Source organism: Pseudopipra pipra, chromosome 5, assembly GCF_036250125.1.
Source record: "Pseudopipra pipra isolate bDixPip1 chromosome 5, bDixPip1.hap1, whole genome shotgun sequence".
Taxonomy (NCBI): domain Eukaryota; kingdom Metazoa; phylum Chordata; class Aves; order Passeriformes; family Pipridae; genus Pseudopipra; species Pseudopipra pipra.
In genome coordinates, this window is record NC_087553.1 from 59756696 (window position 1) to 59773481 (window position 16786).

The 16786-nt window shown below is 34.1% G+C and overlaps 1 protein-coding gene across 2 annotated transcripts in view; it reads right to left on the minus strand.

Annotated features, from left to right (window-relative positions):
- Positions 1 to 16786, minus strand: part of TBC1D22A (TBC1 domain family member 22A) — a 156236-nt gene that overhangs the window by 95221 nt on the left and 44229 nt on the right. For both annotated transcript variants that reach the window (XM_064656246.1, XM_064656248.1), the window contains exon 9: positions 2615 to 2724. In XM_064656246.1, coding sequence (XP_064512316.1) covers positions 2615 to 2724 — 110 coding nt within the window. The remainder of the gene's footprint in view (positions 1 to 2614; positions 2725 to 16786) is intronic.

Here is a 16786-nt window from a genome sequence, read left to right on the forward strand (position 1 = left end):
AATAACACTTTTGACAATTCTGGAATGAAGAAAACGAGACAGTCGAGATGTGCTGGAAAGATAAATGAGTTTTCTGTTAAGAATAATAAAAGGATACAAATACAATAATTCTTCCATTACACTCTTATACACTGAAAAGACAAACACGCAAAAAAATGTATCTAGTTCATATTAGTCAAAAATTTCACAAGATGACTCTAACTGATATCAAAACACACTCTTTAAACTTATCCACTACTGGTAGGGCAACATCAAATGGAAGCTTATATTGAAGAATAAAATGATGGAAACATTCCGCAGAGATTCTTTGATTGCCGTTATTACCATGTCACATATTTCTCTACTCTAAAATCCCTGTACGGTTTATTCAGACATCTCAGACCACACTACCACTAGTCACACATGAGTCTCTTACACCATATTTTCAGAGAAAAATGATTGTGCATCCAGAATGCAAGTCAGCTAGAGCCATAGCATCATACAATGAATCCACGTGGAATCTTTAAAGTTCATCTAGTCCAAACCTCTTGCCAAGGACAGAGATAGTTTCAGCTGAATCAGGTTGCTTAAAGCCACATCAGACCTGACCTTGAACACCCTTCCAGGAAGGAGATATCCACAACTACTTTGGGTTCTGCCATCGTAAAAAATTTACTCTTTATGTCCAGTCTAAATCTACTCTCTTTCAGTTTGAAATGTCACCTCTTATCCCAACACTACAAGCCCTGGCAAAAAGTCTCTCTCCAGTTTTCTTAAAAGCCCCCTTTAAGTACTGAAAGGTTATAATAATGTCTTCCCAGCGCCTTCTCTTCTCCAGACTAAACAACCCCAACTTCCTCAGCCTTTCTCATAGGAGAGGTGCTCCAGCCCTCTGATCATCTTTATGGCCCTCCTCTGGACCCATTTCAACAGGTTCACATTTGTGTTGTCCTGGGGATCCCTGAAATGGATGCAGCACTCTAGGTCAGGTCTCATAAGAGAAGAATAGAAGGGGAGAATCAGCTCCCCTGACCTGCTGGCAAGTCTGATGCAGCCCAGGGTACATTTGGCTGGCTGGGCTGCAAGCGCACACTGTTGGTCATGTCCAATTTCTTGTCCACCAATATCCCCAAGTCCTTCTCTGCAGGGTTAGTTTTCCCAGCTATCTCAACCTGCAACTACATGACTGTTCTATCTGAGTTCTATTCTAAGTAAAGTGGTGTCATCACAGAAAAGAAAAGAAACAAAACAAGAGAAGGAGAGAAGAAAAACAAGAAACTCTTCCATTTCAGCAGCACTCTGCAGTTGCACTGAATTAACTGTAACACCATTAGTCACACCACTAGCATAATCCTTCAAGCCTGCTTTTGATAGATGAGTGCATCCTTGAATACATGCAGTACCATTCCATTTATGTAACAGCTTAAATTTTCATTGATGCAGTTTAATTCCATTACAATTAGTTTCCATATTTTGCTTATCGGTACTTGATGGTTTTGTATGAAAACAGAATTTTAAGGACAAAAGACCTAAACCCTAACCCTCCATTCCTAGAAAAAAAATTGAACAGCAGGCCAGTGACGGACAATGTTCCAGAAACAGGTAAAACAGTTGGAGGACTTGCATTTCTTTACCTGGCTTTCTTCCTTTCCAGTAGTTTCCAAGTTCTCACTTTTTTTCTTTGTAACTTTTCACATATTTTTAATGTGATCAAGTATTTTAAAATTTAGTAGTTCTGAGACATTGAAATAAGGAAAACAGCATTTTTTACAGGAATCGACATGAGAAAATGACTATGCATTTCAACAGCTCTACACAAAACATTAAGCTATTTGACTTTTAACCAGGAGAAATACACTTAATATACCTTCAAAAAAGTGAAAGACTTCTGTTGTTGACTCAATTTTACAGCAATTTTGTCAAACATGAACTCTGTTATAAGTTTCAATTCACAATGTGCCTTAGCCAATATGCCTTAGCCAATGAAATATTCATAATAAACTATTAGTCACAGGAAAGAATGTTGTAGGTACTTCCTCATAAACTTATATAACCATGAATGCAAACATGTACACACAAATCCACCACTATCAGACTGTAACTTGCTGCATTTAACAGAAAATTATGCCTGCATTTATAGCTTCTCCACATAGAAAAAAATCAAACAGTGACACAGCATAAGTATAAAGTTGTAAATTGATATTTTAAAAATATGAAGATAATTTCAGGAACTATTAAGACAGCAATCACCTATAGATTGCTATATAAATGACTTAAAAAATAATATGTAGGCCAGCTTTTCATCACCTCAGTGAGATCTTGAGCAAACATTCTTCATGCTTGGTGACTGAGGTACAAAACATGCCTCTAGAACTGGAGATTTCAACTATGCTCTAGAATATCATACCACAATGAAACATGCAGACATTTTGATGAAAAGAAGTTTCATGATTATTTTTTTCCTTTTCCTTTCTTTCCCTTCTATGCCAAACTAGCAGTAGATTTCTCCAATGGGAAAATCAACTTCTCCCTTGTTTTTCATAGATGTATTCTTTCTCAACAACCTTAATGTTGTTCAAAGCCATGACATTAATTGGTTAACTCCACTACTTACAGACAGGAAAAACCAATTTACCTGAATGCCATCAAGCAACTTGCTCATGCACCAGTAACTGTCAGCTTCTATGTTCTGCAGCACTTCTTCAGCCAGAATGGAAACATCAAAATTTTCCACTTCTTCTTCTTCTGTTTCAGCAAAAGAGAGGGAAAGACAAGTCAATGAAGTGCACAGAATAAATAAAGCAAGGATGAGGAAAATAATTGAAAACAAAGACAGCCACCACTTATCTTCTAGTCAGAAACTTCAATGCACATTTACTTTAACAGGGACTAAATGAATCATTTATTGCTCAACTGTGTCATCTAATGGCTTTAAATGTTAATGAATACTTAATTTCTTGCAGACTGTGAAAATCTCAAATCATGCCTGGTTAACCAGAATTAATATATAATAAATTACTTTATTCTAAACATTTCACACCTGAAAGAAGACCAGAAGCACTTTGAGAGCCCTCAAGCTATATATGAACAATCTCTGAAGATGACTATGTTTGCATCAATGCACAGAAAGTGCAAATATGTTGCCAGTCTTCACTGAAGAAAAAGCCCCGAAAAATACCTTTTAGAAAAACCACTGAAATTTATTCAGAAAGCAGACTACAACTTTTCAAGGAGGATTTGTTTTTCAGGCAAGCATTTGGAATTAGAAGGAAATTACATAAAAGGAAACAGATTCCCACCCTCCACCCCCAAAAAACACATGATTCTCAACACTGGAAAAGCACAGAACCCAATGACGTATGGATTCCTGGAAATTGTCTTTCACGCAAGCATGTTAAAAGAAATTCACATTTCAACATGAACCAAAACTTTACCACCTAAGCTACATTGTCTTTTTAAAGCACAGCATCTGAATTAACCCATTTTGAAAAGAACACAGAATGTGTGCTGTGTTGCCACCTAACTCCCAAAGCTCCCATGCAGCTCCAGAAGAGAGTTTAACATGAACCGTGAATGCTCTGAGTAAATGCTGTAGCTTCTTTCTTGCAGCAGCTCACAGGGTCTTACTGTATCAAGATGAGTATCAAAGAAGCATCTGTCTCAGCCTTGGTTTATTCTCAAGGAGAGGGACATGAAGAAGAGAGAGGTGTTTAATTCTCCCCAAATAGTGCATAATACACCATTATATATACTCCATTATACAACAGCAAGGTAGCATAGAATACCAAGAATATATAGTATCTTAAAACTCCTCTATTACCTATCTTATAACTTTTCAGTATGTAATTACAGACGCCAAAGTACATCCTTAGGTTATCACATTAGATTATGCTACCTTAAAGCACTTATTGGTCAATTGACATTACATACGTTTTAAAATAATTTTAACATACCAGTGATTTTACCACTAGTAACAGACACCACCAGCAAGGTGTTACCAAAGCACTCTTGTTTGCATTGCTGTCTGTATGTGGGTGTGCACCTTCTAAAGGATCACTGGGTTTGCATTGTGAAATATTAATGGCTGTAGGACAGGAAGATTAGGTTGTATTAATAAAGCATTAGTTAAGATATTTACTTACCAGGGAAATCTGGTAAATAAAACAGGGGATTGCAGCAGACTCAATAAAATAACAGCACAGGATGAACTCAGAGGTGGCAGGGTTGTAAACAACATATCAGTAGTCATTTACTGGTTGTTAAAGGAATGCCACCTTTGCATTGGAGTGCAGTTTCACAAACCCAGACAAACAAGTACTCAACATATTTCAGATACCCTGTATAATAAACTCAGATATAACACTGCCTTGCAAAACAATGAAGAGTGAGCAGCAGACTGCAACAGCAAATTTTTTTACAGAAAATCCTTTTGTGAGGAGGAAGAAAATCCTTCCCTAATGTTAGCAGAATATTCCTCCCAGTAAAAAGGAGGCAGATCCCCCACAATGGACAGAAAATTCTATCAATGCTTCTTGGAAAATGGGGGTAACATAGGAAGTAAATGGAGATGACGCTCCCCTTTCTGCTCAGGTCCCATCATTCACTCTATTAGACTCTTCTCATTAAATACAGTTTCTAGAACAAACTTGGCTTCATTTCACTCAGTAAACCTAATCCCTACAGAAAAAAACATATTAAGAGAAGAGCCCAGCATAACATAAAAGTATTTTCATGGTAAAGATGCTTGAATACAATGGAGATAACAAGAAAGGATTAAAGGAAGGCAAACAGGTCAGCATCAGTAGAAGAACTGAAACATCTAGCAATGAAGAAATAGATTGAACAAGTAGATAAGGTGATGTATATTTGGCAATATTAATCCAAATTGAAATGCCAGTTTTGCAGCTCAAAAAAATACAAAAGAAAGGTCCCTGAAAGTCCAGAAAAAGTAACAAAGAAACATCAACACGTCCTTTACTAAGTTCCTTAACAGAAAAATTACAAGAGCTAGAGAAAGACAGAAAATTAGTAGACAAAAATAGGTTGATTTAAGATGATAAGTTTCATATGAACCTGTAAAAAATATCAAGTCTTTATCTATCTATCTACCTCCAACCTGATGTACCTTGAGACTTTTAAACAAGAAAACCCCACAATTTTCAGAACAGAAGCCTTTTTTAACAGTTCATAAATTAAAATTAAGGATGAAGATTCACGTGAATTTAGAAAAGAAAAACTTTTCCAGAAAGAAAAGAAAATTAATGATGTATCCTCTACAGTAGAAACAAATTCTTTGGTACATCTTATACATGTTAACTCACAAAAAAGTCTTACAGTTACACAGTTTATTAGATATTCATAAACCAGTGCCCCAGTGAAAAAAAAAACCTCATTAATATTTTTAATTTTCATTTTAATATTTTAAACAGAAAAAAAAGAAGTCATCCATTCCCTCTCTGCTTCACTATGTCTATAGAAAAAACAGTAAATGAATCAGAGTTCCTCATATTTACATAAACACAAACGTATACTGAACTTCCCTTTGAATGAAGCAGTCTTCAAGCCCTCCTCCACTAAACATCTGCTGAAAGAATGAGATTACAACTATTTAGATAATGTGTTCCTTTGCAAATTTCCTGCCTTGGAGCATCTTTTCTTTTCATGATACTGCTATCATATTTCTGAACAAAAAGGAAGCTATAAACCGTAGCACAACACAATAACTCTTCTACAGGTGGGTATGAAAAGATAATAAAATAAGACTTTTTATCTTCTCTTTCTCATCTTTCTTATCTTACCTCCTTTTTTGTCCTCTTACAAAATCTACCATTTCACACTATATTCTCACAGCAGGATTTAAACCAATAAAAAAGCTGAAGATACACATAACCTTTGAAGGTGGGGCATCTTCACCTCCCCTCACAGCCAACACAAAAGAACAAGTTTAGTTCGTGGCTAGTCTTCACGAACGAAGATTTGGGAAGGGCTCTACCCACATTTGCTACAAGCGCGCTGGTGGCTGAAAAGGCCAGTGTGAGATAGATGAGTCTGGTTGCAAAAGGCACAGCAGAAAGACTCCTTAGGTGATATCGACAAGACATGGTTCTTTCTACATTGTCTTTTCTCCTCGAGAGTGATCCTGTGTGTGTTCTCAAAGGAAGCAGCAGTGTTATAGATGGTGTGTCTCCAGACCTCCCGACTGGAGGCCAGAGTCGACCAACGATGATGATAATGATAGAAGAACAAGTAGTGTTGGAGTATTACCTGACTTGTTCTAAACTAGTAACCTAAAATAAATCAGATTAACTACATCCAAAAAAAAAAAAAATCTTGTTTCTCAGTATTAGCTATAATTTGGTCTTAAGAGGATTGTCTCAGAATGCAGACCTCTAAAATGTGGGAGTATAAAATTAGCTGAAATAAAACACCCATCAAAAGATTTTCCATTCTGTGACTGAACTACCTGCAACAAGCAATCAGAAAACCACAGCAGTTTGCAAAGTTAGGCTGAATGAAGCAACCTGGACAGTAAAGACACTCCAGCAATAATATTTTGGAAAAACTAGATTCTGACTGTTCTAGTACAGATGGATTATCAAATTTGAATGATGAATTTTTTTTTCCCCAGAAAATACAATATAACTTTTAAGAAATATCTTCCAATGGTTCCAATTACTGTCCATCACAGGTATGTTCCCCAAGCACAAAGAGAATGTCAGGACAGGCCCTTCTGAAAAGAGTACAGGTCTGACATATATTCACTACTCTAAGTAAAATTCTTATTATTCCACTGGGAACAACAACAAAAAATTAAGAGATGGAAAGGCAACCATTATTGAGTTCTCTCTGCTCTAGTTTGGATGACTTTATAAAGCAACAGATACAGAAAGCACTTAAAATATCCAGTTCTTTCACTAAAAGAATCCATAGTCCCCAATTATAATGTCACAGAACCACAAGCTCAGCCATTACAGAAATAAAAATAGCACTTTTTGGAAGCACTCATCCAGGCATCTTGTTCTGTCTCTTCCTTCTGAAGAGACATCTGAGAACAACATTATGCTCTTCTGTGGCTTAAATGGACTGATCTCTAGCATTTTCATAAGCCTCTTAAATGCAAAATAAATATTCAATATTTTTATATGTTCTTTAAATATATAAGCTACTTCTAGCCTAATTTTCAATCCCATTGTGCTTCCAATGCATCACTAAGTCATCTCTTCTAAAGTCAGATAAAAAAGTTTTGAAATTAAAAGAAATCTAATTCAATGTGTAAGACAACTCAGTTGTACTTTAATTATACCCTAGTAGCATTTACCGTATGTAAAACAACCGTGTCAAACTTCAGCTTAAAACTCAGCAACCAAATCTTCCAAAGAAAAAGTCTAATTACTTCAAGCTATATTAAAATATATGTTCATTAAATCAGCTAAGTAGTATATTTTTGGATATGTTATATTAACTGGTACTTTTTGATTTAAATGTGGTGTATGCTGAACAAAGACCTACACTGTGGAAGCATCCAGGCACTATTCTAATAAAGATGGCACAGCATCACAAAAGCAAAGTCACAAAAATGCAAGTCCTCAGTGATGTGCAATGGTTTCTGCTGCACCAATTCACCTTAATTTGCTACACTTTACTGAGGAAGTTCAAAGCTGACATTAAATATCCAAGTGACCCTTTTCCACACTACAGCTGAAATTGAAAAGGCCATCCATTTTAATGGTAAGCTCCAATTAAAGAACATTTGACTGGCAGAATGCTATGTAAAATTATAATTTACATATTTAACATTTACTCATTTATTTCAGTAGGCACATAGTGCAAAATGCTTCTTTTCCATGTGGTTTTAAGGGGGAAAAGCAATCAAGCTCCATGTTGCTCTCTTTCTTTTTTTTCTTTTTTTTTTCCTTGTTCAGATGAAGAAATAAACACACTAGAAAAGTTTAGAAAAGAAAGAGTAGAAGGGATTTCAGGAAAAACAACAGAAGAAACAAAAATAACCATCCCAAAAGTACACAAGATATTATTTGTGCTTGACAACATAACTGCAATTTCTGGTTTTAAATAACTTTACATTTATTTTCAATGAGTGAAATCTGAATAGACAGTAATATCTGAATAGACATTAGTATAAGATAAATAAAAGAATATGGACAGAAATAGAAGGCCAGTGTGTGCATGTATCAATATCTGGGGGAAAAAAGATCACTGTACCCAATTACAGTCTTACAGAAACATTTCTCATTTTCTTCAGTTTCCTGTGGAGATCTTTATCATGTTATCTATGTAACTGTAAAAGACAGTAAAATAGTTGCCTGGAGGAAAACTGTTGTAGGATGGAGTCTATGACATGCTGATCTGAATATGTGCATTGCTGTAAGCATGGTATTAGCTGTTCTTTACTCATTCCCAGGGTATGCTTCTGAAACTTCCCACAGTGAAAAAAGAGTAACTTTTTCTAAACAGCTTTAACTGGATCCATTTCCAAAGGCAGACACATAAGGATAAAATGAAAAAAATTAAAAAAAAAAAACTTATAGCTACTTACAGATTTAGTTTTCCAATGACAGTAGAAAATATACATACTAAATAACTTGCCTCCACTAAAAATAGATTTTAAAACAAGATTAAGCTTAACTGATGATTTTGGTGGAAGGTGTTCAAAATATCAAAATTAAGTTCATATTTGAACTCTGCCTTTTATATGTAATTGACTTCTTCTAAAGAATGCTGGACTTTGACCTTTTCAGTACAGATTATGCATAAAAACATCTGCCATCACAGACAGATGGAATTACACAATGTAAATTTTTGCATTAAAGAACTGAAAAAATTTTATTTCAGAGAGAATTTTATTTATGAAGAAATCATGCCCTGAAATAAAATACTGAAAATGTATGACATTACTAGAATGGGTTAATGATATTGTTACAATAACTAGTAGCCCTCTCAATGCATCCAAATAGCAATATGTCCAACTGCATTCAAATGCAACCAACAAAAAGGTAACCTGCATTTAGAACTTCTCTTAACTCTGTTGCCAACACCAAAACTCAGTCTTTATAAAGAGGGAAAAAACGAAAAATGTAACTTGATAGTTTTAGTACTTCATTATACTAAGCAAGCTCATACAAAAGATATCTCTATTAAATAAAGCATACATTCTGTCAAAGGAAACCCATTTTTAATGAAACCGACATTTAATTGTGTTATTAATGTTTTAATTTCAGCTTTTTATCTTGAAATGGTTTCTCAACACTCAGAATCAGCAAAACTCAGATGAATCCACTGGAGTAGGAGGTAGGGAACAAAATGGATGGTGGTACAAGAAAGACCCCAGTGCTGAAGCCCAAAAGAGACTGCAAGATCACCAATAAATTATGACTGTTCTTTACATACACCTAATATATATAAAACAATACAAAGAAACATTAGATCAGTTAATTATCTGAACATTTTAAAATTGTTCTTTGTTTTTTTAGCAATAATTTGTGTAAATTTATTTCTCATCTGATGTATAAAAAGTATTACTGTATACTTCAAGTCCAAATTATATAGCTCTTGCAGTGGTGCAAGAAAATCATTCTGACCATACATGCACAGGCAATTGTCTGTATAAAGTTTACTCTGCTGTGATCTACTTCAGATGTTGTATCTTTAGATAGACCAAATCTAAAAGTTCTCACTCGACCATACAAACTACAAAAACACACATATATGGTTGCATGTAGAGGTGCACAGTAATATTTCCACAACTAGAAGATCTTACATATTCCACTTCAAACTCAGTTTTCAAAAAGCTTTATGAAACAGCTATTCAGTCACTGCTTAACTAAGGCAATGTTTTTCTGAGGAGATCATGACATAACAGAGCATTTAAATGTAAATTCTTTCAGTAACAGTTACCTAATTAAATATGTACAAAACCACATCAATATCTCTCATTGAAAAGGTCCTAATTACATATTAATCTGATAGAAATAGCTTTTGAGCTGTTAAGGATTAATCACCAAAGTAAAACCTTCCCTTTCTCTGTGGTACTACAGTCACAAAGGTATAATTAAAAAAAAAAAAATTAAAAATAACTTAATCATCTCATCTGTCCAAGCTTAGGTAAGTATGACCTTACTGCATTTCAAATATTCCCCTATAACCAGTCATGTTCTCACATACACGATGTATTGATGACTTGTCTGTTTTAACACTGTTAATAATCTTACATTTGCTTTCAGTTGATCCATTACAATCTCCTTAAGATGCAATAGGAAGCAAGACGAATCTCTTTATATATCAATATAAGAATGATTATACTTTATTAACTCTCTAAGTAATTTTACTGCACATGGCAACCTCTGACCTGGAGAGCAAGGTAAACCATCATGTCCAAAACCACCGTAAACTTGATAACTTGGACCGAATTTCTATGTTCATCAAAACTAACGTATGATCCTGCAAGGACTCTCAATTTGCTCTATTACAAAACAGTAAATATTTCATATACTTTTTCTCTAATTCCAGATTCTGTGTGAAAGTAATCAGTAAATCATTCAGAGACTTCCTTTAGTGGGCCTACATGATTGCCAGTAAGATTTTTCTACTCAGGCTTTTTCTTGACTAGATTTTAACAGCAAATACCCTTTTTTCCTCCACACTAAATAATCCAGACTTTGCCCCTTAATTTGTATGCATAACCCATTGCAAATATCTATACAGAAACAGGCCTGTTTTTAAGGATAATAAATTTATTTGAAAAATGGAAATTCTCAGCTCATGACGCAAATTAAACAAAAGAGATCAGTTCCTCATAGGCTGCAGACTGAGACTACTGCTCCACAAGTCAGACATGAGGAAGATGAAAAATATCTTTATTACTCCAAAATTTCTACAACTATAACAGGGTACAAAGGAGAATTAAGTAAACCTGGTGGCACCAATAGGTCTTTGACCCATAGGACTTGCATAATGCCAAATACAAGACTGGCAACCTCTTATAGGGGTGAGAAATGTGGCTAGTAAACCTGGTAGTTTACCATTGCAATAAAGAGTATGAGCCACATCCTTGGACATGACATTATTGTGAAACAGGAGCCTTCAAAGTTTATAAGATGACAGCTCTTCTTAAAAATGTATCTGAGCAATAATCTAGACCACAATGCTCAGCACAAATTCTTCTCAGAGTATTCACCTCAATAGGTTAGCTGCTGTCAACCAAAACTGCTTGCCAGGGAGAAGTGGTGCATGTGATACCAAATTACAGGACTCATAATTAGCAACCAGAATGCATGATAAGCACAAGATCCTGATGACTATTTTCTTAGAATGTCTGATAAGGGAATTTCCTGAGAAATCCAAAAGGTGCTTAGAGAACCGGAAATGAAAGATTAAAGGTTGAACATGTTCCCACATTGCATTTTAATTATCTAGTTTGAGCTTATAATTTAATTTTTTAAAGCATCAAGTCTATGTATGCGCATACACACAAACACACCAACACAAAACATCCAAGTATGGGATAAGAGCAAACCAAAGAGTGGTCAAACAAGTCTAAAGCAAACCTCAGGAACATAGGCCTTCCCTGTGCTAAGGGACAGGTTTGATTAGAGGGCTATTTAGGGACCATCACTCTAGCACTGGAAACACCTTCAAAAAGAATCTATAAATTAATTTAAATTTAAATCTGTAAATTTAAAAAATAATTATTTATTGGGGAGGGAAAAACCCAAATGCACTAAAAGTTACAATGTATTTAAAAGATAAAAAAACAGTCTATGTATCTGCATATGCAAGGGTGACTTTTAAAAGTATTGAAAATTATTATTTCTTACCTGAAATTAGAGAAAAAAAGGAAAAGCAAAAAAAGAATTTGTCTTGCACATAATTACTTAGAAGGCTGGCAAAGAGATTCATTTGAGCAATCCCATAAACAGCAATATGTTTAATGCAATACCTGGATAACTTAGAAAGGCCAAAGATTCAACTCTAACTTAGACAAATATAAAATTATACAAATTATCCAAGAACAACTATGTAAATATAAAAGGTTCTAAAAATTCAGAAATTTAATTTTTTCTGTGACAGAAGACTGAAAAATTTGCCACTGTCAAGTAAGCTCAGCATCCACTTACATATGATAACTCTATATAAATTCACTCACTCATGAAGCAATTTTTACTTTAATCTATTAATGTAATTGAATGGCACAACTAATAAGTTCTCAAGTTAAAATGGACAGCAGAGGAAATAACTGTTTTTCAGCGACATACACACAAGTCTATGACAGTGGCAGTTTGCTGCAAATCCACGCTTTGTAATATCAGTCAAATTTCTTATTCAAAATTATATGCTTCCTTATTTTGTAATCTCCCACATCATTCACAGCTAACAAGAAAGAAATCCATCTTACAGACTTCTTGCCTTATTTACAACAGAATGTAAGTACCATCCATTATTTCCACATTTTAGCACAAACTGCAAATACTGAATTTGAAGAAGCATATTGGAGTAGAATGCACTCTGCAGGCAATACTACTTCTTATGTTGCTTAATTGTTAAGTGCATTCCTTAACTAGCTTAATCTGCTGTGATTTAAAATTTCCTAATGAAACTATAACATATGCTTCTGAGGCAAAAAAAGCCGCAAGGCTTGCTTTATTCATGAAGTTCAAACCTATTTCTACATTCTGTATAGGTATTTATTGTTAAGATAAAGAAATAATCAAACCTCTAGGAAAAAAACCCCTGCTCTATCTATTCTAAAGTAATAGAATAGTCTCTTCAATTTTCTTCCAGAATGTTACTTTAAGAAAGGTAGTTGCCTCTAAAATACAGCCATACTGCACTAAAGTAAAATTTTATCTCATAATTTACTAAAGATGGAACTTGTAAATCAGTTCACAAATATCTTTGATGAGAACACAATTCATAAGTCAATTTTTTTTAATGTATTGGGTTTTGTCAAAATGAATGTGCTATAAAAACATTACATCCTTTCTGCTACTTTGAAATAATGCAATGAAAACCTACAGAAGAAAAACTGTTTTGCAGAAAACCTTTCTTTTTCCTATTTTGATTATTGTGCTTAAGTACCTAATTTTTCACTTCTGCTTTATGAACTTGTTTTCCACAGCTTAAAATTAAAAGTATCAAATTTCTCAAATAAAAGACAAGCAAAATATCCCCATGCCGATGAAAACCCCAATGACTTTATTATTACTGATTTAAAAAGGTTTGCATTTAAACTGCAAGCAAAGTCAATTCTTAAAGTTTCAGCAAACAAATTTCTCACAAATCTATTTGTATTGGTTTGAAACTTATAAAGCATTACTAACTAACCGAATATCTCATTGAAAAGAAGACATAAAAAATTTGCCTACAATTCTGTTTTAAGCACTGATCCACCCAATTTGAAAATCTCTTCTTAGATCATCAGATGCTACTGATCTATGCAACAGGATTTGAATGTTAACGTTCCTGGCATTTGTACAGCATGTTGTCATTGCTTAAGCAAGTCTCTCTCTTTTAGCTTTTCTTCCTGTGAGTTACTTCATAATAAACACACAAAGTTGTGATATTTGGATGTCAAAAGCCACCTTTAATGGCATAAAAGCCATTAAATTAATTTCCCAGTCTGCTGGAAAGCACGCTTGAGAAGATTTATATCTGAAAGTATAACCACCTCTGTGCCACTTCACCATAGAATGATGATCGTTAATTATAACTATATGGAGACCACGGGGAGAGGGATACGAATGCAGAAGCCAGAATTAAAATAAGCTGCTCTCTTTGGAATACATATCTCTCCCATAGTTACATTAATTGTAATTAACTTTCTCCTTTGCAATTCTTTCATTTTTATACTGAAATCTTTTGATTTCTCTTCAATATCATTTTACTACTCCTACTTATTGAAGATATTGGTTTCCATTTATTCCCATGACCCAACATTTCCAGTCTGTAGTTTCAAATAAAATACCTTGCACTAACCTCTCCTGACTTCCTCACAGTACAAGCCTATTATTTCTTAATTGCCTTCAAAAATAAGACAATATAAACCACAAAATATATTTCAAACTTCAGAAATTCATTGTTTTTTACACTATTATAAAATTAATTTATTTTTTAAATTCTGAGAGTGTGCATTAAGCATCTCGAAATAACACATCTTCCTTAGACAGATACATTTAAAAATTTAGAAACACACACACACAGAGATGCAAAACAAACTTTAAAAGTAGATAATTAAAATCCACATCACCCTATGCACTAAAACAGGACTTTCATTAACAGATTTTTTTTTATATACTTAGGGAACAAAACTTCTTTTTCCTCAAGTACTTTTTGGTATGGCTTAGAGAAAAAAAACCAAACAAACTTGAATAATACAAAAATACTGTGATTTAATGAACAAATCAGAGTTAGCTGAAAGCATCAAACATTTCAAAACAATAGAAAGGCTACAACTGACTTATTTATTCAGATTACTCATGACAAAAGTTTTGAGCTTATTTTTTCTTATGAAAATGTAAAATAATATTTAATATAGAGTACAGTTAGATACTAGGTGAGAATAAAATCCATACTTGAGCTCTAAACTACCTGAGCTACTTGAATTAGAACACAAGCAAGATCGTGGATCTCCATCTCAAGAACAGTAAAGACTTACAGAATGGTCTGGGTTGGAAGGGACCTTAAAGATCAGCTAGTTCCAATCCCTGTGCCTTGGGCAGGGACACCTTCCACTAGATCAGGTTGTTAAAAGCCCCATCCAACCTGACTTTGAACACTTCCAGGGATGGGGCATCCATAGCTCTCTGGGCAGCCTGTGCCAGGGTCTCACCACCCTCACAGTAAACACTGCTTTAAAAGATAAATAAAATTAAAAAATACAACATAATAAATAAAATAATTACATACCCAATGGTACAATTGCTATAACCTTACAGACTTTCTTGGAGGGAACAAAAATGCCTGGTTGTAGTAAAATGATGTGGAATAAACTTTCAGGAAAAACAAATAGCAGAGACAACCTGTAGGCCAAGAAGCAAATCTACTCACCAGTCAGCAGAAATAAAAGAAAAACTACTATAATTATGCTACCTCAGCATTTTTAGAACTTGTGCATTTACCCACAATATAAAATTAATATAATTTAATTAAACTAAGCAAGCTTAAAGGTCTTGAAGACTACTTCTAGTAAAACACAGAAGGTAAGTTGGTAAGTAACTCAAACTGGAAGACTCTCCAAGTTAGAGTATAACAAGCAAAAAAAAAGAGCAAGGCAGAGTTCATAGGATGAATGTGCATCTTATCATGCCAACTGATTTATAAGGGAGAACAAAAGACAAGTTTACAGACAAAAAATTTGCTTTCATGGTCTTTAAACAGATATTATCATAGTACAGAAACATTAATTTGATTTTGTTAGAAACCTCTGATTAGTCCTATTTAATCTTAGAATTTTTTTATTAATTTAGAGATTTCTTCTATGCATCTCCTATAGCAAAAATTCAAAAGAATTCCTCTGATTTTGTCCATAAGACAGGATCTGGAAAGTTTCTTCACAAGAAACATCTAAGCAAAAATTCCATATAGCTCCCCTGCTATGAAGTGACATTTCATAGGTTCCATCACACCTCTGTCAGACTTGTTGACTCTTTGATAGAGTTCCTGGCACTGATATGATTGAAGAAATTTTTATTAGTAACTTTCAAGTCTCTACTTGGTTTTTCCTCTAATGTGTAAAACCATGACAGTCATCTAAAAGAAGATGGGCTTTACACAGGTTTGAACCTCCTGGCTGCTTTTCAAAAAAGTATTCACACTACAGCTTTACTAAAAAACAAATAAATGGAGGCTGAGCCATACACTGTAGTACACTGATCAATATTCTCAAGACACACTTCTTTGATATGACATGGAAGCATTCAAAGATTTAAAACAAAAACTCCAACAAAACAAGCAAACAAACAAAAAACCACAAAGAAAGCACCAACAAACAAACAAAAAAATCCAAATACCCCAACTCAAAACCTTAAACTCCATCTACAGATGCCTCCACTTGCAGTAACATGGAGAGAGTAGAACAAATAACAAGAAGCTGTAAGTTTAAAGAAATGTAACCCAATTATTTTTGTTCTAACAGCAATAAGAAATTTTGGTAACATTAGGAAGAGTAGGATGATGATTGTAATCTTATGCCTACAGACATAGTCCAAAAAAAATTAACTGGCAATTGCCATTTTTTCAGCTACTATCTTACATTAACAAAGAAAAACATCAAAAATTTTCATTTAATTATCTACTTCACAAGAAAGTCAGTCATATACAGCAACATTTTTAAGAAAAGAACATTTAATTCAAACAGTGGTACCTTGAAGTAATTACTACCAGGCATGAGAAATTGTTAGGTCTGATAAATCCTCTTTCCAACACTTATTTTAATCTTTGAGATAGTAGGTGTTTGTTTCTTCAATAGCTGCTCTTAAAGCTTTTCTCTGCAGTCAATCTTTCTTAATCCCTCTAGATACTTTATTTAAAGCTTGTCAGTCACAGATCAAAACATGCAGCAACTATTGCTTACTACACTTTCAATGAAAATACTGCAGCATAATAATTAGATATGATATTGCTTTAAAACACTTATTTAGGAAGGTTAAAGTGACAACTTTGGGACTCAGAGCACGGTAACTTAATGTGTAGAAGCTATTCTTAAAAGGAAGAGCATCTTCTAATATGACAAGTCTGAACAACTCAGATATTTTCTTCTTCAGTATGGAAAAGTTCTTTCCTTTATTAAAAGTCT